Consider the following 27,995-nt stretch of genomic DNA (forward strand, 5'->3'; position numbering starts at 1 on the left):
GCCACGGCTGACTTCAAAGCAGTAAAAGGCTCAGCAGTGCGCAGGTAAGCGGCCAGCGTTAAGGCGCCGAGCAGGCACAAGCGGCTGTAGGAACAAACAAGGTAGTAAAGTTTTATTTGTTTATTTTAGATTAAACAGTCCTTAGCGGTCCAGAGGTAGAACAGTAAGTGGTCGACAGCGTAAGGGTTCATTAATATGGGGGAATACAAACAGTGCGAGTGGAGAGCTTATAAGAAAGAGGAGCACAAATGTAGGAGAAGAGACAGAGAAAAGTAAAGTTAACCTCATAGAAAGACAAATAGCAGGCAGCTGAGAGGGAGAACAGTACAGGAGCTTAAGGGGAAAAGGTGTAAAATATCTGTAGCAGATCGTAGTTATACCATTTAAGTTAAGGAGCAGCCGAAAGAAGGAGAAATTTAATTAAAAAAAAAAAAAAAAAAAAAACTTAAGGCAGTTTACTAATCCCAAATCAAATTTTAATAATGAGGCCTGTGCAATGCAAGTCCTGTTGGATGTTGGACTTTTTAGATGATGGTTTGGAAGAGCCAGTTGTCTATGAGGGCTACATCTGCAAGAGATGTCAGCTGATCCAGCACCTCGAGTTCAGGGTCGCTGAACTGGAGGAGGAGTTGGCTGACATACGTTGTAATAGAGAATTGGTGGACTTGGCCCAGGTGTCCTTTAGAGAGATAGTGTGCACCCCCAAGGTAGCGCGGGAGGAGATTCCAGACCAGACAGGTAGAAACAGGTGGGTCACGGTCACAAGGCGTAAGGCAAAGGGTGCACACTGTCCGGAGGCATCAACCCCAGAATTAGAAGTGGCAAACCGTTATCATGTCCTTGCAGAGCTGGACGGTGTCTCTGATAATTCTGAGGTGGTAGGCAGGGATGAGGAGCCCCAACGGGCCACCTCAAAACCAGTTCCCAAAAAGAGAGAGGTAGTGATAGTTGGGGACTCAATCATTAGGGGGATTGAAGCACAGGTGTGCTCCAGAGAGAGAGAGTCTCGCACGGTGTGTTGCCTTCCGGGAGCACAGGTGGGGGACCTCCCTGGAAGGGTGGATAGGCTCTTGGCCAGAGCGGGGGTGGATCCAGTTGTCATTGTCCATGTTGGAACAAATGACATACATAAGGGTAGTCTGTCAGTTCTGCGATCCAAATTCAAAGAGTTAGGTGCTAAGCTGAGGAGCAGAACTGACAAGGTAGTCTTCTCCGAAGTTCTGCCTGTGCCACGCGCCAGTCCAGGTAAGATTGAGGAGATTAGAAGGCTTAACGCGTGGCTCAAATCTTGGTGCAGGGTAGAAGGGTATAGGTTTATGGGGCATTGGGACTCCTTTTGGAACAGATGGGACCTGTTCCGCCGTGACGGGTTACATCTGAACTGGAGGGGCACCAATGTATTGGGGAGGCGTATGTGTAGGCTAGTCGAGGATTGTTTAAACTAGGGAATGGGGGATCAGGGAGTTTAGGACAGGCCAGGTTTAGATCTATACATGGAAGAACAAACAATGGTGTAGAAACAAGAATGCATAGTAATGTAAATTCTAAGCAAACATTTAAATGTAGGAGTAATACATTAAAAATAGCTTGCCTTAATGCTAGAAGTATCAAAAATAAGGTAAGTGAGTTGGAGTTATATGTAGAAGAGCATAATTATGATATTATAGCAATAACGGAAACCTGGCTAAATAACAAAGATGGGGATGAGTGTAACATAGAGGGATACACATTTTTTAGGAAGGATAGACAGAACAGAAAAGGAGGTGGGGTTACTGTTTATGCCAAGCAGGATTTAAATGTAAGTCTTCTTCAGTTGGATGATGAGCCCCCATCGTAGTGAGGACATGTGGCTTCGCCTGGAAAATATTAGGGAAAGAGGTCTTATTTTAGGAGTGTGTTATAGACCACCCAATTCAGACAGTAATTTGAACACACATCTTTTTAGTAATATCAAAAAGGCAAGTTTACAGGGAGATATTATAGTCATGGGGGACTTTAATTATCCAAATATTAACTGGGATAACCTTATAGACCTGGGTTCGATTCCCGGGTCCTCCCTGCGTGGAGTTTGCATGTTCTCCCCGTGTCTGCGTGGGTTTCCTCCGGGCGCTCCGGTTTCCTCCCACAATCCAGAGACATGCAGGTTAGGTGGATTGGCGATTCTAAATTGGCCCTAGTGTGTGCTTGGTGTGTGGGTGTGTTTGTGTGTGTCCTGTGGTGGGTTGGCACCCTGCCCGGGATTGGTTCCCTGCCTTGTGCCCTGTGTTGGCTGGGATTGGCTCCAGCGGACCCCCGTGACCCTGTTTGGATTCAGCGGGTTGGAAAATGGATGGATGGATGGATAACCTTATAGATGGCGGAGTACAAGAGCAGGAGTTTTTAGAAGTAATCAATGACTGCTTTTTAACACAGCATGTTAAAGCACCAACACGGGGTGAAGCCTGTCTGGATTTAGTATTTTGTAATAATCAGGATAGAATTGAGGGTGTAGAGGTGATTGAACCACTAGGGTCAAGTGACCATAATGTAATACAATTCTCAGTATTTTGTAAGAGTGCAGATGCAAAGACTAAAATTGTTAAGTTGAACTTTGGTAGGGCTAATTTTGAGCAGATGCGACAAAGTCTAAGTAGGATACACAGGGATAAGCTTTTAAGTGTGGAGACAGTCGAGGAGCAGGTTTAAAAAATGTTTTACATGTAATGCAGGACAGATACATACCTAAATTTGGAATTAATAGGAAACTAAAAGAAACTCCACGGTGGATTAATAAAGATTTAAAAAAGAAGTTGCAAAGGAAAAAACTGCTTTATAAGGCATATAAGACTAATGACTGCAAAGTGAATTGTAGAGCGTATGAGAACATGAGGGCAACCATTAAGAAGGATATCAGGAAGGCTAAAAGACAGTTGGAAAGGAATATACCAGATAAGGTGAAAGAAGACCCTAAGAGATTCTTTCAGTATTTTAGTAGTAAAAGAACAGTCAAGGAGGAGGTCAAGTGCATCAGGAATAGTAAAGGGGAATTAAAAGATACAGACAGTGAAATAGCAGATGCCTTAAACTTACATTTTTCTGAGGTGTTTACAAGTGAGCAAGTGGATAACCTCCCAAAGGTAAACGCAACTACTAAGGAGGTACTGAGGGATTTGGAAATTGTAGAGGGAGAAGTACTGCTCAGATTAAATAAGCTGAAATCGAACAAATCACCAGGACCAGATAATATTTATCCTCATGTTCTTAAGGAGGCTAGTGAGTACATATATAAACCCTTGACGCATATTTTTAGGAAGTCACTGCGCACTGGAGAGATTCTGAAGGACCGGAAAATGGCAAATATCATCACATTATATAAAAAGGGTGACAGGGCAGATCCAAGCAACTATAGGCAAGTAAGCTTAACATGCATCACAGGAAAATTAATGGAAGGAATTATTAAGGATAAGATCGAGCAACACCTGGCAAGGACAGGAGTTATTCTAAGCAGTCAGCATGGGTTCAGAAGAGGGAGGTCGTGTTTTACTAACATGCTGGAATTCTATGAGGAGGCAACAAAAGGATACGATCAAAGTGGAGCTTATGATATTATTTATCTGGACTTTCAGAAAGCATTTGATAAGGTGCCACATGAGAGGTTGGGCATCAAATTAAAAGAGGTGGGAGTTCAGGGTGATGTTTGTAGATGGGTGCAGAATTGGCTCAGACAAAGGAAGCAGAGGGTGATGGTGCGAGGAACCTCATCAGAACTGGCCGATGTTAAGAGTGGTGTTCCACAGGGGTCAGTGCTAGGGCCGCTGCTATTTTTAATATATATATAAATGATTTAGATAGGAATATAAGTAACAAGCTGGTTAAGTTTGCAGATGATACCAAGATAGGTGGATTAGCAGATAATTTGGAATCCGTTATATCATTACAGAAGGACTTGGATAGCATACAGGCTTGGGCAGATTTGTGGCAGATGAAATTTAATGTCAGTAAATGTAAAGTATTACACATTGGAAGTAAAAATGTTAGGTTTGAATACACAATGGGTGGTCGGAAAATCGAGAGTACACCTTATGAGAAGGATTTAGGAGTCATAGTGGACTCTAAGCTATCGACTTCCCGACAGTGTTCAGAAGCCATTAAGAAGGCTAACAGAATGTTAGGATATATAGCACGATGTGTGGAGTACAAGTCCAAGGAGGTTATACTCAACCTTTATAATGCACTGGTGAGGCCTCATCTGGGGTACTGTGTGCAGTTTTGGTCTCCAGGCTACAAAAAGGACATAACAGCGCTAGAAAAGGTCCAGAGAAGAGCAACTAGGCTGATTCCAGGGCTACAGGGGTTGAATTATGAGGAAAGATTAAAAGAGCTGAGCCTTTACAGTTTAAGCAAAAGAAGATTAAGAGGTGACATGATTGAAGTGTTTAAAATTATGAAGGGAATTAGTGCAGTGGATCGAGACTGTTATTTTAAAATGAGTTCATCAAGAACACGGGGACACAGTTGGAAACTTGTTAAGGGTAAATTTCGCACAAACATTAGGAAGTTTTTCTTTACACAAAGAACGATAGAAACTTGGAATAAGCTACCAAGTAGTGTGGTAGACAGTAAGACGTTAGGGTCTTTCAAAACTCGACTTGATGTTTTCTTGGAAGAAATAAGTGGATAGTACTGGCGAGCTTTGTTGGGCTGAATGGCCTGTTCTCGTCTAGAGTGGTTCTAATGTTCTAATGTCCGTAGTGCTATAACTGATGCTCCTTCACAATGGAGGAAATGTGCCTTTGGGACTCCGTGAGCAACTGCTTCTTCAACACAAAGTCAAAACAGTGGTATCCATTGATTCTCCAAAGAGACACTGTACCAAAGGAGTCCAGTCTTTGTCTCAGGTCATGGATAGCGTCCATGTCTCGTAACCATATATCAAAACAGGAAGCAGAAGGACTTGGGCATTCATCCTTTTGCTTCACACACCTTTCCTTATGACCCCACCATGCTCTCCCAATCCATCTACTGACGTTATAGAATGAGTCACCAGAATGTCAGTGCTGAGGTAAGTAAACCTGCAGATGAGGTTGACATTCTCTCCACAAACAGATACACTGCTGATGGCTAGGCCCAGGAGGTTATTAAAAGCAAAATTGATTCATGCAAGAATAAAGAGCTGTAAATCAATGAATGACAACTCTGATTGACAGAAGAACTTGCCTATGAGAAAACACTGATTTTGAAACATTATGTTAGACTTCATGTCCCCACTTAATCTTACTTGGAAGTTTCTACTTATGACAGCTTCTTTGTCCAAGTGTATCTGTGGCCGAACCATTAATTATTGTAAAAATGGGAGTATATACAGTCATACGAAAACATTTGGGAACCCCTCTCAGCCTGCATATTAATTTACTCTACTTTCAACAAAAAAGATAACAGTCTTACATTTCCTACAAACATCTGAGTACTGGGGTGTTTTCCAAACAAAGATTTTTAGTGAAGCAGTATTTAGTTGTATGAAATGAAATAAAAAGTGAAAAACTGGCTGTGCAAAAATGTGGGTACCCTTGTAATTTTGCTGATCTGAATGCATGTAACTGCTCAATACTGATTACTTGCAATACCAAATTGGTTGGATTAGCTCGTTAAGCCTTGAACTTCATAGACAGGTGTGTCCAATCATGAGAAAAGATATTTAAGGTGGTAAATTGCAAGTTGGGCTTCCCTTTGACTCTCCTCTGAAGAGTGACAGCATGGGATCCTCAAAGCAACTTTCAAAAGATCTGAAAACAAAGATTGTTCGGTCTCATGGTTTAGGGGAAGGCTACAAAAAGCTATCTCAGAGGTTTAAACTGTCAGTTTCAACTGGAAAGAATATAATCAGGAAATGGAAGGCCACAGGCACAGTTGCTGTTAAACCCAGGTCTGGCAGGCCAAGAAAAATACAGGAGCGGCATATGCTCAGGATTGTGAGAATGGTTACAGACAACCCACAGATCACCTCCAAAGACCTGCAAGAACATCTTGCTGCAGATGGTGTATCTGTACATCGTTCTACAATTCAGCGCAATTTGCCCAAGAACATCTGTATGGCAGGGTGATGAGAAAGAAGCCCTTTCTGCACTCATGCCACAAACAGAGTCACTTGTTGTATGCAAATGCTCATTTAGACAAGCCAGATTAATTCTGGAACAAAATGCTTTGGACTTATGGGACAAAAATTGAGTTATTTGGTCATAACAAAAAGCGCTTTGCATGGTGGAAGAAGAACACCGCATTCCAAGAAAAACACCTACTACAAATTTGCAAATTTGCATCCAAAGAATTAAGAGGGGTTCCCAAACTTTTTCATATGACTGTAGATATTTTGTGCTTATTGTAAAGATCAAGGTTATTATAGTTAATGAAAACTAAAATCAAAACTGAAACTATTATTAAAAAAACATTTTCATAAACTGAAATAAAATGATTAACAAAACCAAAATGAAAAACTAAAACTAAACGAAACTATTAAAGTAGCTGGAAAGACTAACTGAAATAAAATAATAATTTACTAAAATATTTTTAGTTTTCATTTTTGAATGAATATTCTTGCCGTTAGTCGTTAACCCTTGTAAGTTTTAATTCTAAAGCAGAAAGTCATCCACCACGAGCCGCCTGCACATATTCATCCAGTGAACGGTGGCTGGTGACGGAGGGCGGCTGTTCACATAGCATTTGCGGTGACAGACGAGCTGAATACAGGTGTGTAAAGCGTGTGAAGTAAAAAGCGATTCATATACCGCCTTTCTTTGCACTTGTTGTATATCAAGATGTAATTCAAACGGCTGAAATCAGAATGTGCTGGTCAACAAAACATTTAACATATAGACAGAAAAATCACAAGTGAGTAACGTTTCAGTTTATTTCTCAGGTGACTGCCACTTCGCACAGAAGAAATCGTTTGCATTTTCTCATATATGAAGTATAGAGAAAGCATAGTAATCATGAAAAAATTCGACCTTGATATTTTGATGAATCTTGACGTTACAGACCTCCCAGAGTCCAAAAACACAGTTTTTTGGAATTGTGCTTGTGTGTGTGTGTGTGTGTGTATAAACACGATAACTCAAAAACGCCACTATATAGGTGGATGAAATTCGGCGTGTGTTTGTTACACCACAGTTGTAGATCTGTATTATCTTTTGGGCAAATCCATCACCCAGAAGTGGTACTTTACCTGAACACACACTCGATTTTTTTTTTTTATTCATTTATTTCCATTATTTCTTATGGGGAAATTCACTTTGATATACAAGTGCTTTGGACTGCGAGCACGTTTCTGGAACAAATTATGCTTGCAAACCGAGGTTCCACTGTATATTATTAATTTAATTTGTTGTTGATGGTTCCTTAATGTACATAATATAAAAATATAATCACTGTCTTGCGGTTTACTCCTCAAATATCCATTCCCATATCTGAGTATACAAGAAAGTCAAGGGAAGACCACTCATGGTTTTTGAAAATAAAACGGCATTGATCGAGAGACTGACTAGGTCATCAAATAAGATCAGCATATTGTGGCTGACCAATCACTTTTGCTTTAAAAACATCGTTTAACAATGAAACGATACAAACAAAAGTAGGTAGGCAAAGAGAGTCTGTCAAGTGATGAAAAACTAAACATACTAATGGGTTTTTGTATTTATTCTATATTTATTAATTTATCTTTTTTAGTTCATATTCACAACTCAAAATACCTGATATTGTGAAAGTAATCCATTAGCAGAATTATATTTTAAAATATTTGTCTCCCTTTTTCAATGTTTTTCTCTCTCTCTCAAAATAGACAGTTGAAATATCATATTTTTTTTGTTCATAACATCAGCCATATGATAGATATTGCATACCAGGAATTTTTCCTGCCTTACATCCAAACCTGCTGTGAAGGTTCCAGGTTTCCTGCGATACTGCTCTGGATAAACAGGTTTAGATAATGTATATATTATTCTTAATCTCAGATGCTGTCTCTGTCATTTTATGCCTGTCTGTACTCCTATTACCTGCTCTTGCTCTGCTCATTATGGGTTTACTGTACTTTATGTTGGGCTATCCAAGTCTCACCACCCCTAACCTTGACACTACATGCTTGTTTTTCTTTGTTTTCCTCAATACAGCTAGGTGGAGTCGGCACACTGATTCAGGTCTAAGAGTCCTGTTCTTCCTAAGCCCCCATGATTTTCATGAGAAAATATTTTAAAAATTATAAAATTTAGTAAAATTGTTCATATTCAGTATCTAGTTTTGATTATGCTTGTTTTATCAAACCAGTAAACCATGTAGTGTAGTAAGCTTCCACTAACATTAAACTCGTATCCAAATCTGTAAAGTTCTGTCTGATAGATAGATAGATAGATAGATAGATAGATAGATAGATAGATAGATAGATAGATAGATAGATAGATAGATAGATAGATAGATAGATAGATAGATACTTTATTAATCTCAAGGGGAAATTCACATACTCCAGCAGCAGCATACTGATACAAAAACAATATTAAATTAAAGAGTAATAAAAATGCAGGTATAACAGACAATAACTTTGAATAATGTTAACGTTTACCCCCCTGGGTGGAACTGAAGAGTCGCATTGATTGTGACACAAAACTAAACTCCTTAGGAGCTCCGTGTCATAATTACTAAAACTAAAACTAATAGATATAAAAATAAAACAGAAATGTCTTTGTCAAATAAAAACTAAACTAAAACTAAAAATACACAATGAAGGAAAACTAAAACTGAAATGAATTTCCAAGTAAGGTCAGAAAAAATATAGAAATAAAAACTAATATAAAAAGGCAAAACTATAATAACCTTGGTAAAGATACATCCAGAGATGCACAGGGAAACATCAGCGATGTTTCTTGAGGTCATCTGGTGTTTCGGGTCTCTCAATATCAGATACCCTCGCTCAGGTGACCCAGCCAGGGTTGATCAGGTCCTGGCTTGTGTCCCAACAGCAATAGCCCATGATTCAGCCCTCCTGATGCAAATCCACCTGGAGGCCCTTTTGCACTCTCTGTGGTGGACTTTATGGCTCTCCTCTTTGCAGCGCCTGTGAGACCTTGCATAAAGAGCGGCCAGCAAAGCCTCTACACCTTACCTCAATGGGATCACAGAAAACATTCCAGCCACTCCTTCGACACTGTTCCACCAGCTAATGGTAACTGGACCGGTTTCGTTCGTTAGCCTCTCCAAAGCAGTTCTTCCAAGGGACTCCACTATAAGCACCTACTTTGAAGAGGCAGAGTCAACACCATGTCTGGCCGCAAAGAAGTTGGTGTTGCATTGTCTGGGAACTTGAGCTGTCTACCCAATAGGCTGCTCTTCTTCCCTGACAAAGGTGATGCCCCTCTGGCTGAAAGTGATCCTGTTGTTAGCCATGGCTCTAGAGATGGCTTCTGCCACTGACTTGAGCACCTGGTTGTGTCGCCAGCAGTAGTGGCTTCATTAAGAGTTACTGTGCAGTTACTGAGGATGTGCTCCAGTGAGCCCTTTCCAGTGCAGAGAGGGCATATTGGAGTCTCAGTCTTGCCCCAAGTATGAGGTTTTGCTGGGCTGGGGAGGACGTCATACACAGTGTAAAGTTTCTAAACTCTCTTGGGGCTCCCCCCAACAGGACAACACGCTGAAGAGCATCCTGAAGTGTGATCACCGTATCTATGGAAGACAGCCTATTGGTTGCCAGGGCAAACACAAGCTCCCAGCACTGGCGCAGCTTGCCACGAAAACAAATCCGAAAAGATCATGGTTGCACTATGAGCACTTGCCATCGATGGGTGATGCATGGAACATTGTAAATGCAAAAAACAGTATTACTTGGCCACTAATATGACCACTACCCTGCCTGATTGCTGTGTCTGTGTATAGGAGAGTGGTAGATCCCGTTACAATAAACAACTGTGCTGTTTCTGTTTCAAACTGAATAAAGTTGGTTTTGCTAAAGTACTGAGACTAAGCCTCATGTTTTGTGGTGCAAGACAGGGACTCACACATCATAACGGCTTAACCAGGAACATGATGCATTGTGGTTCAGCCTGCCAGATGACACACCAATATTATTTCCTCTCCAGGAAACAATCCCACCTTGTCCATATTACCACCATCCTGCTGGTTCGCTCCTCCTCCACACCTGCACACACTTCCTCCAGGACCACATGGCATCTGTCCTTGCCATGGGCCTTGTCGTACCAAGGTTGTAGGATTGCTCCCATACCTACCTGCCCTGTTGCCAAAACACCCACCAGAGCCTTTTGTTTCAGCCAAGACTCCACTAGCTCCAGACTATCCTGGGCTTTCCAGTTCCTACATCTCTGTAAAAAGATTCATGCTGATACCACTCTATAGTTCTTGGAATCCTGATAGAGCAGTGACTCTCTTGTGTGTGACACTGCAAACTCTTCTTCAAGGCTGCTTATTGGAAGCTGAAGCTTATAGCTCCTCCCATATAGTACTGCACTCCACAAAAAAAGCAAAACTTGTCCACCACCTTTTCCCTCTTCAGCACTGTATCCCTGGATTTTGCTGGTTGAAGTTCATTCTTGCCCAGGAGATGAGCATTTCCAGGCCCAGGAGGATCCACCTGCCACCAGGCACTGATGTAGTGGTGACAGTTATGTCATCCATACATGCTGTGATGGGGGGCTTCCAAGTGCCAGACTTGGAGAGTGGGCCCCTGCACTCAGCCTCAGTTGCCTTGGCCACCATGTTCATGGCAAGGGTAAAGAGAATAACTGAGATGTTACACCCATTTATAATCCCTTTTCCAATAATTATATTACACTGTAAATGTAGTGAATACTGCAAATAGAGAGCACTTTTGTTTTTCTTTTAATGGTCTTTATACCAATGTCCATATTCTAAAGAACATACAGTACAGCATATGTTGTCATTTTAAATGCCACAAGTAATATCACTTGAAAAATTTTAGTGCTTTGGTAACACTTTAGCTTATGTACTACAAAAATGCATCTTTAAAACATACTACCACATAACAGGACAGTAACAGACTGATCTTAATAACACAAAACATCGATTAAGTGTTTTTTCATCTCTGTGATATGGCCTACTAATAACAAGTTGGAATATTCAAACGTACCTTAACTGACTCAAGTTTCACTTGATATGACAAATTTGAGGATAAGACCTGTGAATCCTTTATATTTACAATTAATTTTACCACCATGTCAAAATGCCACAATGCAAAAGGTGAATAACCACTTTACTGATGCTTTGTACATGTTACAAAGACGAAAAGAAACTTTTTTTAAGGTCTTCTTACATAATAGTATATCAGTAAAGGGGCATTTTTGTAGTGCCTAAACTAAAGTGTTACCAGTGTTTTTACTTTTAAACATGAGGAGCCATACAAATTGTACAAATTGGATTATGAACCCTAGCCCTTTGAAAACAAAAACAGAATATTTGGAAAAGGAGATCTGCTTCATTAGTATTGGACCTGAACTTCAAATGTAAGTAATAGTGAATGAATAGTAAATTATGGAAGAATATTTTAAAGACTATTAATAAAATATTAATAATTCTAGACTACATCAGTAGTTTTATGCAGGTGGTTTCTGTCAAAATGATTTATGACCTTAAGCCCCGCCCCTTTTTGATGGATGTGTGACCCTTCCTTGAACCCTCCCTAGGGACCTGTCAAGGGGTGGGGTTGGGGGTTTTGATAGATGTGTGACCCTTCCTTGAACCCTCCCTAGGGACCTGTCAAGGGAGATTTGATGGATGTGTGCCCCTTCCTTGAACCCGCCCCCTACCCACCTGATTAGTTCTCCTTTTTATGACCTTAAGCTCCACCCCTTTGGCTGTCATTAAGCCCCACCCCTTTTTGATGGATGTGTGCCCTTCCTTGAACCCTCCCTAGGGACCTGTCAAGGGGCGGGTTGGGGGTTTTGATGGATGTGTGACCCTTCCTTGAACCCTCCCTAGGGACCTGTCAAGGGGTGGGGTTGGGGGTTTTGATGGATGTGTGACCCTTCCTTGAACCCTCCCTAGGGACCTGTCAAGGGAGATTTGATGGATGTGTGCCCCTTCCTTGAACCTGCCCCCTACCCACCTGATTGGTTCTCCTTTCTGTCAAGAGCAGACTTGATGGATGTCTGCCCCCTCTTTTACCCCAACCCCTCTCCCCCGAGGACAAGTCTAGGCATGTCAGGCCCGTTGACATGTGCCCAGGTATGAAGGACCTGCCTCTGGGCCTGCCGATCAGGCAGGCCCTGATGACTCGCCCCTTCCAAATTCTTGACCTCTTCTCCCGAGGACAGGCCAAGAGCATGTTCCAGCCGGAGCGATCTACCTTATAGCCTTTCCTGCCTCTACTGTTTTGGGTAAGAACTCCTGTATTTAAAATATCTATTACTAAACTCCAATATTTAATGTTCTTCCTGAATCAGGAGGAACACACGCCTCACTTTTAGTGCCAGATAAGATTCTAACAATAACAGGCTAATGTTAATTAGCATCATACTAGCAGATGTTAAATAATGTTTTCCCCAACTCTTTGCAACCCCGTGGAACTGCCTAAACAGATGACAGTTTAACTGATAATATACCGCAGAACACGTAGGCTCTGTTGTAGTGTGCTGTGAGCTTGGGGTGATCCCTTGTTGATCTGGTCTTAATATGTTTTTTAATCTCCTCTGTGACTTAGTATTTGTAAATTGTAGTTTTTACTATCTTATATTTGTGATATGGGCGAGTCAATGTTTCATTTTGGAATAATAATGTCTAGCTTAACTCTGCCCCTGACCGTGATCATTGCACAAACCCTGGTCCTTTGACTCGTATTCAAGAAGATTGCAGTCACTTGTTGACTCTTGGAATCCCAGTTCAAACTTACATCCCCTTCACCCTGAATGCTTCTAAAACAAAGGGTGCTTTTTTCACAAACAGAGGGGAAAAGCCATTTTCAATGATAGATGGACTACCTAAGAGAAAGAATAAACCTCACAGTTTTAGTAAAATTTTAATCCTTGTGTTAACACATATAATAGATATTATGTAACTATTCACTAAAACATTTTCCTTCCTGAATTGCCTAACGTGTCCAAAATAAGCCTAATCATCAGCCCTGTAGTGTATAGGCTCATATAACATACGATAACCATTCTTATTTTTCAGGGGCTCATAACTGATGTGAAATGGAAGGCTCTTACCAAGCATTAACAGAATTTCTAAAACTTTGTATTATACAAAGCACCCTGCGTACCAAAGTGGTTATAACCTGTTGATGAAAATGCTGATTTAAATTAAAGCCTGAACAAGATAACTGTTTTCTAATCATGGTATAAAATGTTTAGTAAATAAAGATACTAAATACAATTTATAACAAAAATGTAACACCGATGGACAGCTGAATAACCGAGGGAATCTAATTTAGCTTGAAGTGCCACAGAGTGTTTTACAAATAACCCCCCCTACAACAGTGATTCTTAAACTGTGGGGTGGGCCCCACCTAGGGGGCGCGAAGATGTGTTTTAAAGAAAACAAGAATCGAAAATATGAAAAATACATCTATTGAACCCAAAACAAATTAACTTAAACTACATTCTGATACTAAAAAAATAAATATAGAGGTAAGATAAATGTTGATAAAAGTTAAGTATGTACAATAAAATATGCAAATAAACTGTAATGAGAAAAAAATCTGATTTTTGTTTTTTTTTTATTTTTCATGATTAGCATGACAAAGATTTGGCCATTTGAGAAAAAAATAACTGTACATTTGTGTTGTGAGCAGAATCTGAATTACTTGGGCTTGCAAAAAAAAAAAAAAAGATATATGATAGAAGATATCAGATGTCTCCAGTTCCTATCCAGTTCCTTTAGGGACCTTATACTGGCTATTATCATTTAAAATGAGTACAGTACAGAAATTAAGTTATATGCTGTGTTTGGGGTGGATGTGATCAGAAAGGCACTGATGATTCCAAAGATCAGTCAAGAAAAGTGTTGGAAAAAATGGGCAGAACTCTTTTGGAAACAAGGATTTTTCTCTAATGTTTTAAAATTGGACCTTTACAAAGATGATTTTAGATGCTTTATTTTCTAAAGATGCTTAATTTTCATGTTAAAGCAACTGGTCATTTTACTTGGCTACTGAAAATGTATTTTGTTCACTAATGCTTTAGTGTTTAATAAAGAATTACCTGAATATTTGATAATTAGTTTAAGCAGAAAGAGTAATTAGCTCTGCTATTTTGTGAGCTATACAAACGTGCTGAGCTGTTGGCTCCCATTTATGAGGTCATTAGCATGAGCTAAAGCTGCTGATTTTAAAAACATGATTTTAGTTCAATGAACTTCAGATGTGCAGAAGAGCGCTTCTTACAACCCTTGCCTCTAGTTAAACAAGCACACCGCACTATAGTCTCCTGGCTCTAAGAGCAGAAGTGTATGAGCGATGAATGAATTTTCAGAGACAAGAAATTTAAATGTAATAAAGGTAAAGTTGTCTTGGAGACAGGATGACCACATCATACTGTACCTAGATTAGCTTTATAAAATCAGTATAAAAGCTGATCAAAAAAGAATAAAGGAAAGATCTTGACTCATGGCTGATACCTCACACAACGCAAAAAAATGGGTCACCTGGAAAAAACGAAATATTTAGCAATACCAGGTTATGTGGTGTTCACACTTTATTTTTCTTTTGTTTTATGGCACTGTGTATTTGACCTATAATACTTTTCTTGCCTGTTATGGAGCTCTGTCTAATTACCTAAAGTTACAGGAATTGGGAAGTGATGAACTATTTTGGTAAGAATATGTGTTAAGGTCTACGTAAGAAATTGTATAAAGGGGAAAAGTGTCACCCTAGGACCCTCCCATGACAAAACAAAAATCATAATTGGGCTTTTCTGTTTTTAACTTTTTAATTAAAAATAGTAAAATGTTTTCTAATTATCACCTGTGTTAATAGAAATAATTTTAGTTTTTTGAGTAGACAGAAAATATCCATTTTGTGCTAATGTAACAGTGAGTGCTTTTAAATGCACGTACTAAACTGGGATAAGGTAGAAACCTGCTTTCTTATAAATCTCCGTTTAAATGCACAAGTGTGTTTACAGAGTTTTCCTTTGTCAAAAGGCTCCTATGTTATAGAATGAGCTAAGCAAAAAATTAAAAAATCATCATAAGCACGGCCATTCCTTTCATTACTAGTTTAATAGGTTCGAGAGGATAAATATGAATACACGCGCAAGATGTGCCTAGTACCTCGAAAACAAAAGGCTACAATGTGGCGGAAAGCTCTGGCTTCCAGTGACCTTTTAAACGCTACGGAAATGGAATTGAATAAACAAATGAAATTCATACTTGAACGCGGTGACTTGAGCTCCGATGCAAAAGTAAAACTGTATACGACCGTCTTACAAAGATACCTGACGTTTGTGAAAAAAGCGGATAAAGAAACAGGTACCACAGAAAAATGTATACATACAAACTTTTTAAAGACGTAAATAAAAACAGCCAGGTCTCAGGTTCCCTGTGTATTAAGATATAATCTCATACATACAGGTACATCTTATACTATTCATTTACCCCATTATTCAACAATACACTTGATACGTCTAAAAATCATCCGGACTTTGGGGCTACTAGGCTGTATTAAAATAATTACATTTCATTTAGAGGAATGAAAACACAGTTGCTTTAAGCTCCTGGTCCCTGTTCATCCTTGGAGGCTGTCTCCAACCGGCTATCCAAATGAGAGTTTATAAAGTAAAAATGTTTTGTTACCTCAGACTTTTAAAAACAGGCGGATCTGTACAGAAAACAACCGGTTACAGCGGGATTCCATTTCGAAAGAGTACGCATTTCACAAATGGGGCCCTTCTGCACATATTTCAGAATACTGAGCTCTTAACTATGCCACAGCTAATTCACAGCCTGCTTGCATTTTTAAACCCTGCCTCTAGTTCAACAAGCACACCTCACTATAGCCTCCTGGCTCTAAGAGCAAATCTTTTTTAGTAACTGTCTTTTGTCTGATTTTAGACAGACCCTGGAAAATAAGCCCTAAGGTTAATCTTTGCATATATATATGTGAACATTCTTGGTATCATCCACCAATCACCCAGGTCAGATTTTTTATACGTCTCAAACGTGATTTAAAAGGGAACTGCGGCATACGTCTGTGTGATTTTTACAAGGCTTATATCAAACTAGTTATCTCATGCTTTACCTTGAAAAGTGAAGTACGATCCATGGTCAGACGTTACGTTCTGGGCGCTCACGAACAGGTTGGGGTCGGAGGAAGGGATCTTACGGACAGCAAGTTGGTAGTTGAGAAATCGGTCTAAAATAGTTGGAGTGGAGATGGCTCTCTGAAACTGCTTCTCAGAATGTCCTTCTTTTCTCGCACTATGTGATAATCAGGAAACAGAGCTGATATGCAAATAGATCAAAATAAATTCACTAAGAAATGGTTCAGAAACCCTTCTGCTGTGCCACCCGTGACTTTGCTAGTACCTGAGGGATTTGAGAGCAAAGCCGGACACCGAAAAGTCCTGTATTTTTTAAAAAGTCACCTTTGCATGCCACAAGGTAAGGCAGTTTTTTCACACTGACCCCCGAATGATCTGACCTAGGTTTAAAGATCTGGCCTGGCCCCCGGAGCCTCAACAGGCACCTGTGAGGTGTGAATTGCTCCCAAAGGCTTTGCCAAAGAGTGCTTTAAAACACATTTCTCTATCCCCAGAGGTCCGACCTGTTTAAGGCGATCTAACTTGGATGGAATAGGGTTTTTTTAAGACTTTATTATATGAAATATACAGCCGAGGCTTGATTTTTTTAGTCGTCTCAAATGTTCTTTAAAAGGGCTCTGTTGCCTATTATTTAACGGTGTGTGTGATTTTTTACAGGGCTTATATTGAACTATATTTAAAATGGGATGGAAAAGGGATTGTTTTATATAAATTATACATCCAACGCTTGATTTTTTTTTGATACGTCTCAAACGGGCTATAAAAGGTCCCTGTTGCCTATTATTTAACTGTGTATGATTTTTTAAAATCCTTTAAAAGTTAAGTACAACCTTTACATATCATGGACAGAAGGTCTGGCCGTTCAGCCATCTGGGGGGATGTGAGATTGCAAGCGAACTCACTATCTTACAGCTATAGGCCCTGGACAGTTCGCGCCTGCGCAGAACTCAGCCCCTAAACAGTACGTACTCAAGTGCGTGCGCAGGGGGCGGTATCTAGCGGAGCTCCGGGCTCATAGTGTTTGCAGCTATGCCCAGATACTGATAATCATGCGTGCACAGAACACAGCAGGAGGGGGTTTCCAGCTATTGACACGTGACTGCTCGCAGGGGCTTAGAGACTGTCAGCTTTTTAGAGACCCAGGTACTCTGCTGTGTAGACAGAGAGAGCCACTGTATTTCGAACTACACGCGCTTGCCTGCATGTATGCTTGGAGCTTCGACCCCTGGGGCATCACACAGAGGCTGCCTGCTCCACTCTTATGCCTCAACTGTGGGGAGAGAGTGAAAGCCCATGGACAACGCAGAGACTGTCTGGGTCTTTCTCTGCTTGACTTAGATAAAATAAAAAACAGTTTACAAGTGCTAAACCAAAGTTTAGATATTTAAAGTAATGGATATTTTAAATACAGGAGTTCTTACCCAAAACAGTAGAGGCAGGAAAGGCTATAAGGTAGAACGCTCCGGCTGGAACATGCTCTTGGCCTGTCCTTGGGAGAAGTGGTCAAGAAAGTGGAAGGGGCCAGTCATCAGGGCCTGCCTGACCGGGAGCCGAGGCAGAGGCAGGTCCTTCATACCTGGGCACATGTCAACGGCCCTGACATGCCTAGACTTGTCCTTGGGAGAGGGGGGGTCGGGGTGAAAGAGGGGGCAGACATCCATCAAGTCTGCTCTTGACAGAAAGGAGAACCAATCAGGTGGATAGGGGGAGGGTTCAAGGTAGGGGCACACATCCATCAAATCTCCCTTGACAGGTCCCTTGGGAGGGTTCAAGGAAGGGTCACACATCCATCAAAACCCCCAACCCCACCCCTTGACAGGTCCCTAGGGAGGGTTCAAGGAAGGGTCACACATCCATCAAAAAGGGGTGTGGCTTAATGACAGTCAAAAGGGGCGGGGCTTAAGGTCATAAATCATTTTGACAGAAACCGCTTGCATATAACTATTTACATCTCATGTGAGTTTCTGTGAGCTGTTCCTTGAGTGAGCTGTTCTCCCTTGTGTCCATTGCTGTTGGGTAAGAATTCCAGACCCCAGATTTCTGTGTTTGAAAATATTATTGGTAATTCTTATTTTATTGTGAAAATTTATATCTTCTACCCATAGTTATCCACTAAGCCAGAGGTCTCCAACGCGTCGCTTGCAAGCTACCGGTAGCTCTCAACCCCTTTCCAAGTAGCTCGCCAAAGGGTTAATGAATCCTACATAAATTTGAAAACTTGATTAGTCAAATTAGGGATGGGTGATCTTTCCAAAAAATCATATCATGATTCTTTTAACATGATCCACAATCTGAATTGCAATCTATCTTTTCAATGTGGCATACACTTAAGAAAATATTCAGACTCAAACTCATCAAGACCTAAGTAACACTTTATTTTAAATATCAAACAAAGTTGAATTCTATTGTTCTCTCATTCACTAGCTAAGCGGAGTTAAGGTTCACGCCCTGAAGCTGGTGAGTTAGTGAGAAAGGCCCCTCCCCTTGGCCTGCTGAGTGTTTCTATTCGTGCAAATAAATTGGTACTGCAAGCGAACTATGATACACAGTGAAATGAGAGAAGTCGCAAAATGAACCGGAATGTTCAAGCAAATTATAGAAAAAAAACCCAATCTAAATCTGTTAAGTAGTTCTCTCATGAAAAGCGGACAGACATACAAACAAACAGACATTGGATTTTATATATTATATAACCCTTCAAAATAATGTGCAGTTAAAGTCTCAACATCATTCTCAGCATTTCTGGAGCTTAGCAGAGCCAGATAACTATAAGAATCTTCACCAAGCAGCTCTGAAAATGTCTGCTTTGTTTGGGTCTACATACCTCTGTGAGTCTGTCTTTTCTGACATGAATGTCATGAAATCAAAGTTCAGAACAAGACTGACAGATGAATTTTTAAATGACTCCATAAGAGTGAACCTAAGTGGCTACACTCCACCATACACCTCTCTTGTTGACTCCATGCAGTGCCAGTCATCTGACTAACTAAAAAACACATCATACATGCAACTGGACATGTGAATACTCTTGTGAAGTGAAACAGTGACATGTAACAAAATGACAAATGAATAAGGAATATCTGTGTATTTGTAACTGCATTGTTTTGTTTTGACAGCATTCATGTTTTAATTCAATAGTGTGAGATGCACTAGAAAATGCATACAGACATACAAAATGCACTTGCAGATGAACTAAATATTTTTGTGATGTTTGAATACAAAATGTGAGTTGTGGACACCAGCATTTTGTAAATGTTCAGTCAAAACAAGCTTATTCAGTTTGTTTGGGTTGAAATAAGCTATGAGAATAAATGTTAGAAAACATGAGTAGCTCTCGGCCATTTTCATTATGTAAAAGTAGCTCTCAGGGGAAAAAAGGATGGAGACCCCTGCACTAAGCAATAATCTTGTAATGTTTATCACCTGCATTTTATCTGAATACTTTTACTCTTTGTTTGTATTATTAATTAATACAACTACATATTTAATTTAGAAAAGAAACAAAAAAAAACAGAAAACCAAATCTTTATGCAAGCCAATGAGCAAATAACTAAGAAAGGAGTCAAAAATATAACTGAGTTACATGTGTTCTGCACTATAGAATGACAGTTAGTAGCATAATTAGTAACATCAAAATTTTATATTTTAACTTTTATCTTTCAACAGTTAATATGTTACCATGCCCATAAGGTAAATAACTAGAATATCAACTGAACAGTCTGATTTGTGGCTAAAATTAATAAATACAGTTGCAAATGAAGAAGCGAAGGAATGTATTGTTAAAATTTTGGCCAAAAATGACAGCTCTTTGATAGAATAGTAACCACAAAGAACATTCAAATCTGCCTTATTTCAAACATAAAAGGTGTAATCTTCATATCATATAATTTCTTTTCCTAAAATGCCTTAGTTATTTTATTACCATGACTTTGCCGTATTAATCTTACTTTACAAATTTAGAGAGTGATTTATATCATGTTTAATTAACTGAATGAGGACTCCTGCAGTTAAAGGGCATTATATTAAGCTCTGTCCGTATGGCAAATGCGAATCACGTTCATAGTATTGCTAGTGAAAAATACCTTGGGATTTACTGATGACAGGATGTAGGATTCAAAATAAGGTCCCTCCTGTTGTTAGGAAATCCAGTGAGGGTGGTTGCCATATGCTCATCATTTCCAAGGAAAAAGGAATGACAAGATAAAAGTGAAAGATACTGAAGTCGCTTCAATATGTTCAAAGCACGCATGAAAATTATAGTAAACAAGTCTCTACTCTTGCCAGATCAAAGAAGCACATTTAAACTTCCAAAAAAAAAAGTTTAACAAAAGACAGTAATGACTTTAACGTTATGGAGCATAAAGATTAATATGGATTAATACAAGATATAAAAGGAGTAAAAATCATTTACTTTGTTATTCACTGTAGTTTTCAAAACGCTAATGTAAGTCACTGAATGCTTCCTGATAATGTCATATATTTTTTCCATATTAAATGTATTTTTTTGCTGCTAATTAAATTGAAAAGATATTTCTTTGTAAGAAAAAAATAGAAAAACTTAAATGGATGGATCTCTGTTCCTTTACAAAATTTTTTTTTGTTGTTTTGTTCTTTGAGTAGGATTTTTAGCAAAGAATAGTCATATATTTATTAAAATTAAGATACATATTACAATTACAAGATAGAGCTAAGAACCGCAATTTCATAGTTTGTGCAGTATGGGATTCACAAGATAGGGGCTAAGAACATAGAGTAAATGAATACAAGGTTTAGTAATACAGAAAAACACAAACAAAAGAAAGAATTAAGTAAGGAAGTAAACTGTCTGCAATTAAAATGTTAATTCTGAAAATAAATCAATGTTCCTCTCTTTCATAAACTGAGAAAGCTAGCTTCAGCTCAGAATTTAAACTTATACAATAAAGGGATCTTCATATTTTACTATAATTTAATATATTAAGTATTAAGGAAACAATAATGTCTCCAAATGACAGAATGAAATATTTCCTCTAAGGTATTTGAGCACATATATAGAAAAATAAGCTTAACATTTAAACCTTTACATTTCTTTACCAACACATTCGCTCTGGAACTGAAAAAGTAACATTCAGTTACAAGGATAATGAATACTGAAATTAATGTATAATGGGCATACAATTCTTCTGAAAATACAAGTATTATTGGATGATTACACCTTATGCATTTTTATTTAACCCAGACTTTACACTTTGATATAGTATGTTTCAGTGTGAAATTTTTGTAAAACAGAACAGGAACATTTTATTGGAATGTGTATAAAAAATGTTTTATTGGAGGAATGTTTCTTCTGGAAAAACATTATAATAATTATTGCTTTTATGATTATTTTAAATTTAAATTTTAAAATTATTTAACTATGGTAAAAATAGTATTTTATTTATTTATAAAAAATAAAATGAATTGTAATACAAAACTTATTACACTAGTGCCATCTTAATGTATGGGCACCCTGGGCATTGTCCAGGGGCCCTAGGTGCATGGGGGGCCCCGTCCCATGATAATCTTATATTACATATGAATTCAAATCACACATGTACCCAGTTATTTTTTTAAAACAGGAGTTTTCCTCCTTCATTTAAAAAAAAAATCCCATCCACATGGGCACTGTTTTTAAAAAATCTCCATTCACATAAAAACGCAAAAATCCACTGTCAAGAACACGAAACAGACATAGATAACAAAGGAAATGTAATTTAGATTAATGTCCATCGCCCTTTATTTTATCAAATGTGTATTCAGCATGGAATTTGTGAAAATATGGGCGTCATGAACACTACCAGCCATTTCACTACGACGTCAATAAATGAACACTTGTAATCACAGGTGGCTTGTATGTTAAGAGAAATCCACCCCCTTTCTGTTAATGTAATCCATGGAATTTGTAGATGGCTGCTTTATTTCTACATGAGTCCCGGTGAAACTCTGCTACAAGTTTCTGTACTTTAGACTCAGAGACAGGTAATTGTATAAACACAGGGCCCAAGTGGACTGTAGTTGCTTCACACACATCTTTTAGAGTTTCTCAAAATCTGTCTTCAGGAAATTAGGGTTACATTTAGTGAATATAAATTCAAAGCCAGGAGTAGGTGTCCAGATTTAGATTATAGCTATCGGGAACAAAAGCCAAGTGTGTCTCTTACTATGGAGCAGAAGAGGAGATACTTTTTGATGAAAAGTGAAAAAATTTAGGATAGAAACATTTCTTCCTGTTCTGGATTGTTTAACTTCTTCTTCTTCTTTCAGCTGCTCCCGTTAGGGGTCGCCACAGCGGATCATCTTCTTCCATATCTTTCTGTCCTCTGCATCCTGTTCTGTTACACCCATCACCTGCATGTCCTCTCTTACCACATCCATAAACCTTTGCTTAGACCTTCCTCTTCTCCTCTTCCCTGGCAGCTCTATCCTTAGCATCCTTCTCCCAATATACCCAGCATCTCTCCTCTGTACATGTCCAAACCAACGCAATCTCGCCTCTCTGACTTTGTCTCCCAACCGTCCAATTTTAGCTGACCCTCTAATGTACTCATTTCTAATCCTATCCATCCTCGTCACACCCAATGCAAATCTTAGCATCTTTAACTCTGTTACCTGCAGCTCTGTCTCCTGCTTTCTGGTCAGTGCCACCGTCTCCAACCCATATAACATTGCTGGTCTCACTAACGTCCTGTAGACCTTCCCTTTCACTCTTGCGGATACCCGTCTGTCACAAATTACTCCTGTCACTCTTCTCCACCCATTCCACCCTGCCTGCACTCTCTTTTTCACCTCTCGTCCACAATCCCCATTACTCTGTACTGTTGATCCCAAGTATTTAAACTCATCCACCTTCGCCAACTCCACTCCCTGCATCTTCACCATTCCACTGACCTCCCTCTCATTTACACACATGTATTCTGTCTTGTTCCTACAAACCTTCATTCCTCTCCTCTCTAGAGCATATCTCCACCTCTCCAGGATCTCCTCAACCTGCTCCCTACTATCGCTACAGATCACAATGTCATCAGCAAACATCATAGTCCACGGGGGCTCCTGTCTAATCTCATCTGTCAACCTGTCCATCACCATTGCAAATAAGAAAGGGCTCAGAGCCGATCCCTGATGTAATCCCACCTCCAGCTTGAATGCATCCGTCACTCCTACCGCAGACCTCACCACAGTCACACTTCCCTTGTACATATCCTGTATAACTCTTACGTACTTCTCTGCCACTCCCGATTTCCTCATACAATACCACAGCTCCTCTCGAGGCACCCTTTCATATTCTTTCTCCAGGTCCACAAAGACGCAATGCAACTCCTTATGGCCTTCTCTTAACTTCTCATTCAACATCCTCAGAGAAAACATTGCATCTGTGGTGCTCTTTCTTGGCATGAAACCAAACTGCTGCTCACTAATCATCACTTCACTTCTTAACCTAGGTTCCACTACTTTTTCCCATAACTTCATGCTGTGGCTCATCAATTTTATCCCCCTGTAGTTACTACAGTCCTGCACATCCCCCTTATTCTTAAATATCGGTACCAGTACACTTCTTCTCCATTCCTCAGGCATCCTCTCACTTTCCAAGATTCCATTAAAGAATCTGGTTAAAAACTCCACTGCCATCTCTCCTAAACACCTCCATGCTTCCATAGGTATATCATCTGGACCAATGGCCTTTCCATTTTTCATCCTCTTCATAGCTGTCCTTACTTCCTCCTTGCTAATCCGTTGCACTTCCTGATTCACTATCTCCACATCATCCAACCTCTTCTGTCTCTCGTTCTCTTCATTCATCAGCCTCTCAAAGTACTTTTTCCATCTGCTCAACACACTCTCCTTGCTTGTGAATACATTTCCATCTTTATCCTTTATCACCCTAATCTGCTGCACATCTTTCCCAGCTCGGTCCCTCTGTCTAGCCAATTGGTACAGGTCCTTTTCTCCCTCCTTAGTGTCCAACCTCTCATACAACTCATCATACGCCTTTTCTTTAGCCTTCCCACCTCTGTCTTCACCTTGCGCCTTATCTCCTTGTATTCTTGTCTACTTTCTGCCTCTCTCTGACTATCCCACTTTTTCTTTTCCTCTATATACTCTCCTGTATTTCCTCATTCCACCATCAGGTTTCCTTTTCCTCCTTCCTCTTTCCAGATGTCACGCCAAGCACCCTTCTTGCTGTCACCCTTACTACATCTGCTGCAGTTTCCCAGCTGTCTGGTAACTCTTCACTGCCACCCAGTTCCTGTCTCACCTCCTCCCTAAACTCAACCTTGCAGTCTTACTTTTTCAACTTCCACCATTTGATCCTTGGCTCTACCCTCACTCTCTTCCTCTTCTTGATCTCCAACATCATCCTACAGACCACCATCCTATGCTGCTTAACTACACTTTCCCCTGCCACCACTTTGCAGTCTTCAATCTCCTTCAGATCAACTCTTCTGCATAGGATGTAATCTACCTGTGTGCATCTTCCTCCACTCTTGTACGTAACCCTGTGTTCCTCCCTCTTCTTAAAATATGTATTCACCACAGCCATGTCCATCTTTTGGCAAAATCCACTATCCTCTGACCTACCCATCACCTCCTTGTCTCCACTGATTCTTTCACCAACATACCCATTGAAATCCACTCCAATCGCCACTTTCTGTCCCTTGGGTACACTGTTCATCACTTCATCCAACTCACTCCAAAAATCTTCTTTCTCACCCATTGCACACCCAACTTGCGGTGCATATGCACTAACAACATTCATCATCACACCTCCAATTTTCAGCTTCATAATCATTACTCTGCCTGACACTCTTTTCACCTCCAAAACACTCTTGACATACTGTTCCTTAAGAATAATCCCTACTCCATTTCTCCTCCCATCCACACCATGATAAAACAATTTGAATCCACCTCCAATCCACCTGGCCTTACTCCCCTTCCATTTAGTCTCTTGCACGCACAATATATCAACCTTCCTTCTCTCCATCATATCTGCTAACTCTCTCCCCTTACCAGTCATACTGCCAACATTCAAAGTTCCTACCCTCAGTTCCACTCTCTTTACTTTACTCCTCTCCTCCTGCCTCCGGACACATTTCCCCCCTCTTCTTCTCCTTCTTCTTTGGCCAACAGTAGCCCAATTTCCACCAGCACCCTGTTGGCTGACCCTGTTGGCTAACTCGTTAACCCAGGGCTCGACCGATCCGGTATGGAAATTTGTATTGTTGTCCACATATTTATTTGGCAAAATTTTACACCGGATGACATTCCTGACATAATCCTCCCCATTTATCCGGGCTTGGAACTGGCATGAAGAAACACACTGGTTTGTGCATCCCCTGTGGCTGGGTTGGATTGTTTAACTTCTGACTTAATAAAATGTGCAGAAGCTTATTCACTGATTGGAAATTGACTTTCCTTCTTTGGTGAACTGAAAAGAATTGATTCTGATGAGATAAACAAAAAGTGTGAACATCTTGATAATATATATCATCAAGATCCTGACCATAATGATCGCAAGAATTACATAAGTATTGATGAAAATTGTGAGACACTGTCTGCATTATATAATAAAATAATTTCAGACAACTTGAAAGCTGTGTTTCCCAATGTTGAAATTACACTCAGAATATTTATGTGTATGATGGTTAGTAACTATACAGGAGAACATTCATTTTCAAGGCTTAAATTAATAAAAAATCAGCTTCACACCACAATGAGACATTTAAAGTGCCTTTCATTGATGTGTACTGAAAGTGATGTATTGATTTTGAGGTATGTAGCTGTGGGTGTGTAAGGTGGATTCAAGCACTGGTAAAACGTGTGCCGAAAGAAATCTTTCAGTCAAAAGTTTGCTTTAAAATATTTAGTGAAGACTCAAAGCAAATACTCCACGCACGAATAAAGAAAAAAAAATTGTTACACACATAGAATAAAAGGCAAAAAAATTAGAAAAAATGTATCTTCTGTAAACTTCGCTTTTCTTGACAAACTTTAGTTATTTCTATACTTAAAGATGCTTTACTTCTTCTTCTGTACGCTTTAAATGTATGGCGCTGCACATTCAATAAAGCATATTGACTTTCATGTTACTTGGCACACAAGGCATGGTTTAAAACCATGTGCCGTCAACGCCTTACACATGGCAAGGCAGGTCACTAACTGAGTATAATGTATAGTCAGGGAGGCTAGAAATAGTTAGAATATACCAATTCAATTCAATTTATGAGGGTTGTAAGAACCTCCCATACACTATGCAATAATATATATATGCAAACATTTAACATACCTTAAATATCTAGCAAATAGCTCTTACAAGGTAATAAAATCATTTTTGGCAAAGAAAATTTGCCATGTTTGTGTTAAATGATTGATGAAAATAAATAATTTATAATAATTTTCTTTTATGACAATTTCACTTATATAGTATACCAATTAATTTGTTGCGCATGTGCTAAAATTTTTATTTTTCAAAACTTATACTGCTTAGATATTTGCATTGATTAACCTTTGATGTATAGTATGTATTTTAAGTACTAATACATTGCCTGTCTGTGAAGAAAAATTGCAAAAGTTTGTGCTACTTTATTAAAAATAAATAATGCATAGTAATTCTATTGTGCTATGTTTATTTGTATAGTATAAAATACTGTGTATAGGCTGAAATTTTTGTTATTCAAAACTTATATTGTTTGGATATTATAGAATTTTATTCAAATATTTTTAATCAATACATGATAATATTTAACAATTTAATGCAAGTATATACATATTGACAATAAATAATTAAACATAAAGATAAGAATTAAATGTAACCAAAGGGATTAGTAAATGTTGTTTTAAGCTTAGGCACATGAGGCTGTTGTGTCATCTTAAAGGACCCACCAATATAGTTGCTAAGGCAAAAATGAAGCTGGTGAGTAACAAACACCTCCTTCTAGAAAGTGGGAATAAATTAAAGGAAAAGCTCAAACACTCCTTCTATGAAGTAGTGCTAAAAGCAATAGAAGAGCCTGCAGATCACCTCTATTTAGAAGGCAATATTGAGGTTAATGGGAGAGTTATAAGGAGTTAGAAAATACTGGTGGCACTCATTGATTGGTATGAAGCTATTCATACATATTAAAAGTCAGATGACATGATGTATTAGATGAGGTTATGTAACAGAAAAAAATAATGGACTTAGACATTTGTGCATACCTATATACAAATATTTGTTCCGTATTTTCATCTGATCTCCAAGAATGAATTCTTTGAAAACAGAAGAAAGTTTTTTTCCACTAGTGTTTGTGTTGATTAATCTTTGATTCATGGTATGTTTTCATTTTCTTTTTTTTTAATTTTAATTTTATTGATTTTATTGTAATCACACAACATTCCATACAGATAGATCAATTTTTACAAAAATAGGATTGAAAACAAATCAACCTCCACCCCTGAGAAAGAGAGCATGGCCAACAGAATAAAACTTAAAGCTAGTAAAAATAAGTAAATTGATAAATTAATAAGCAATCAAGATAAATGGAGAAGAAAAAGAAAAGAAGAGAGAATCTGTTTCCTCAGCGCTTTAAGAGCTTAATCTAAAATGTTATTAATTAGATCCTGCCAGGTTTTGAAAAAGTTCTGCACAGATCCTCTAAGTGAGAATTTGATTTTTTCCAATTTCAAATTGTATAAAACATCAGTTACCCACTGACTTAAAATAGGTGAGTTAGGATTCTTCCTGTTGAGCAAGATAAG

At 39.0% G+C, this 27,995-nt stretch overlaps 1 protein-coding gene across 1 annotated transcript in view; it reads right to left on the minus strand.

The window, feature by feature from the left end:
* Positions 1–24,365: 24,365 nt before the first annotated feature.
* Positions 24,366–27,995, minus strand: part of LOC127525948 (uncharacterized) — a 121,654-nt gene continuing 118,024 nt past the window's right edge. The window contains exon 2 of the mRNA XM_051919344.1: positions 24,366–25,339. Within this exon, the coding sequence (XP_051775304.1) occupies positions 24,544–25,275 (732 nt within the window). The 5' untranslated portion in view covers positions 25,276–25,339 and the 3' untranslated portion in view covers positions 24,366–24,543. The remainder of the gene's footprint in view (positions 25,340–27,995) is intronic.

Source organism: Erpetoichthys calabaricus, chromosome 15 (assembly GCF_900747795.2).
Source record: "Erpetoichthys calabaricus chromosome 15, fErpCal1.3, whole genome shotgun sequence".
NCBI lineage: Eukaryota > Metazoa > Chordata > Cladistia > Polypteriformes > Polypteridae > Erpetoichthys > Erpetoichthys calabaricus.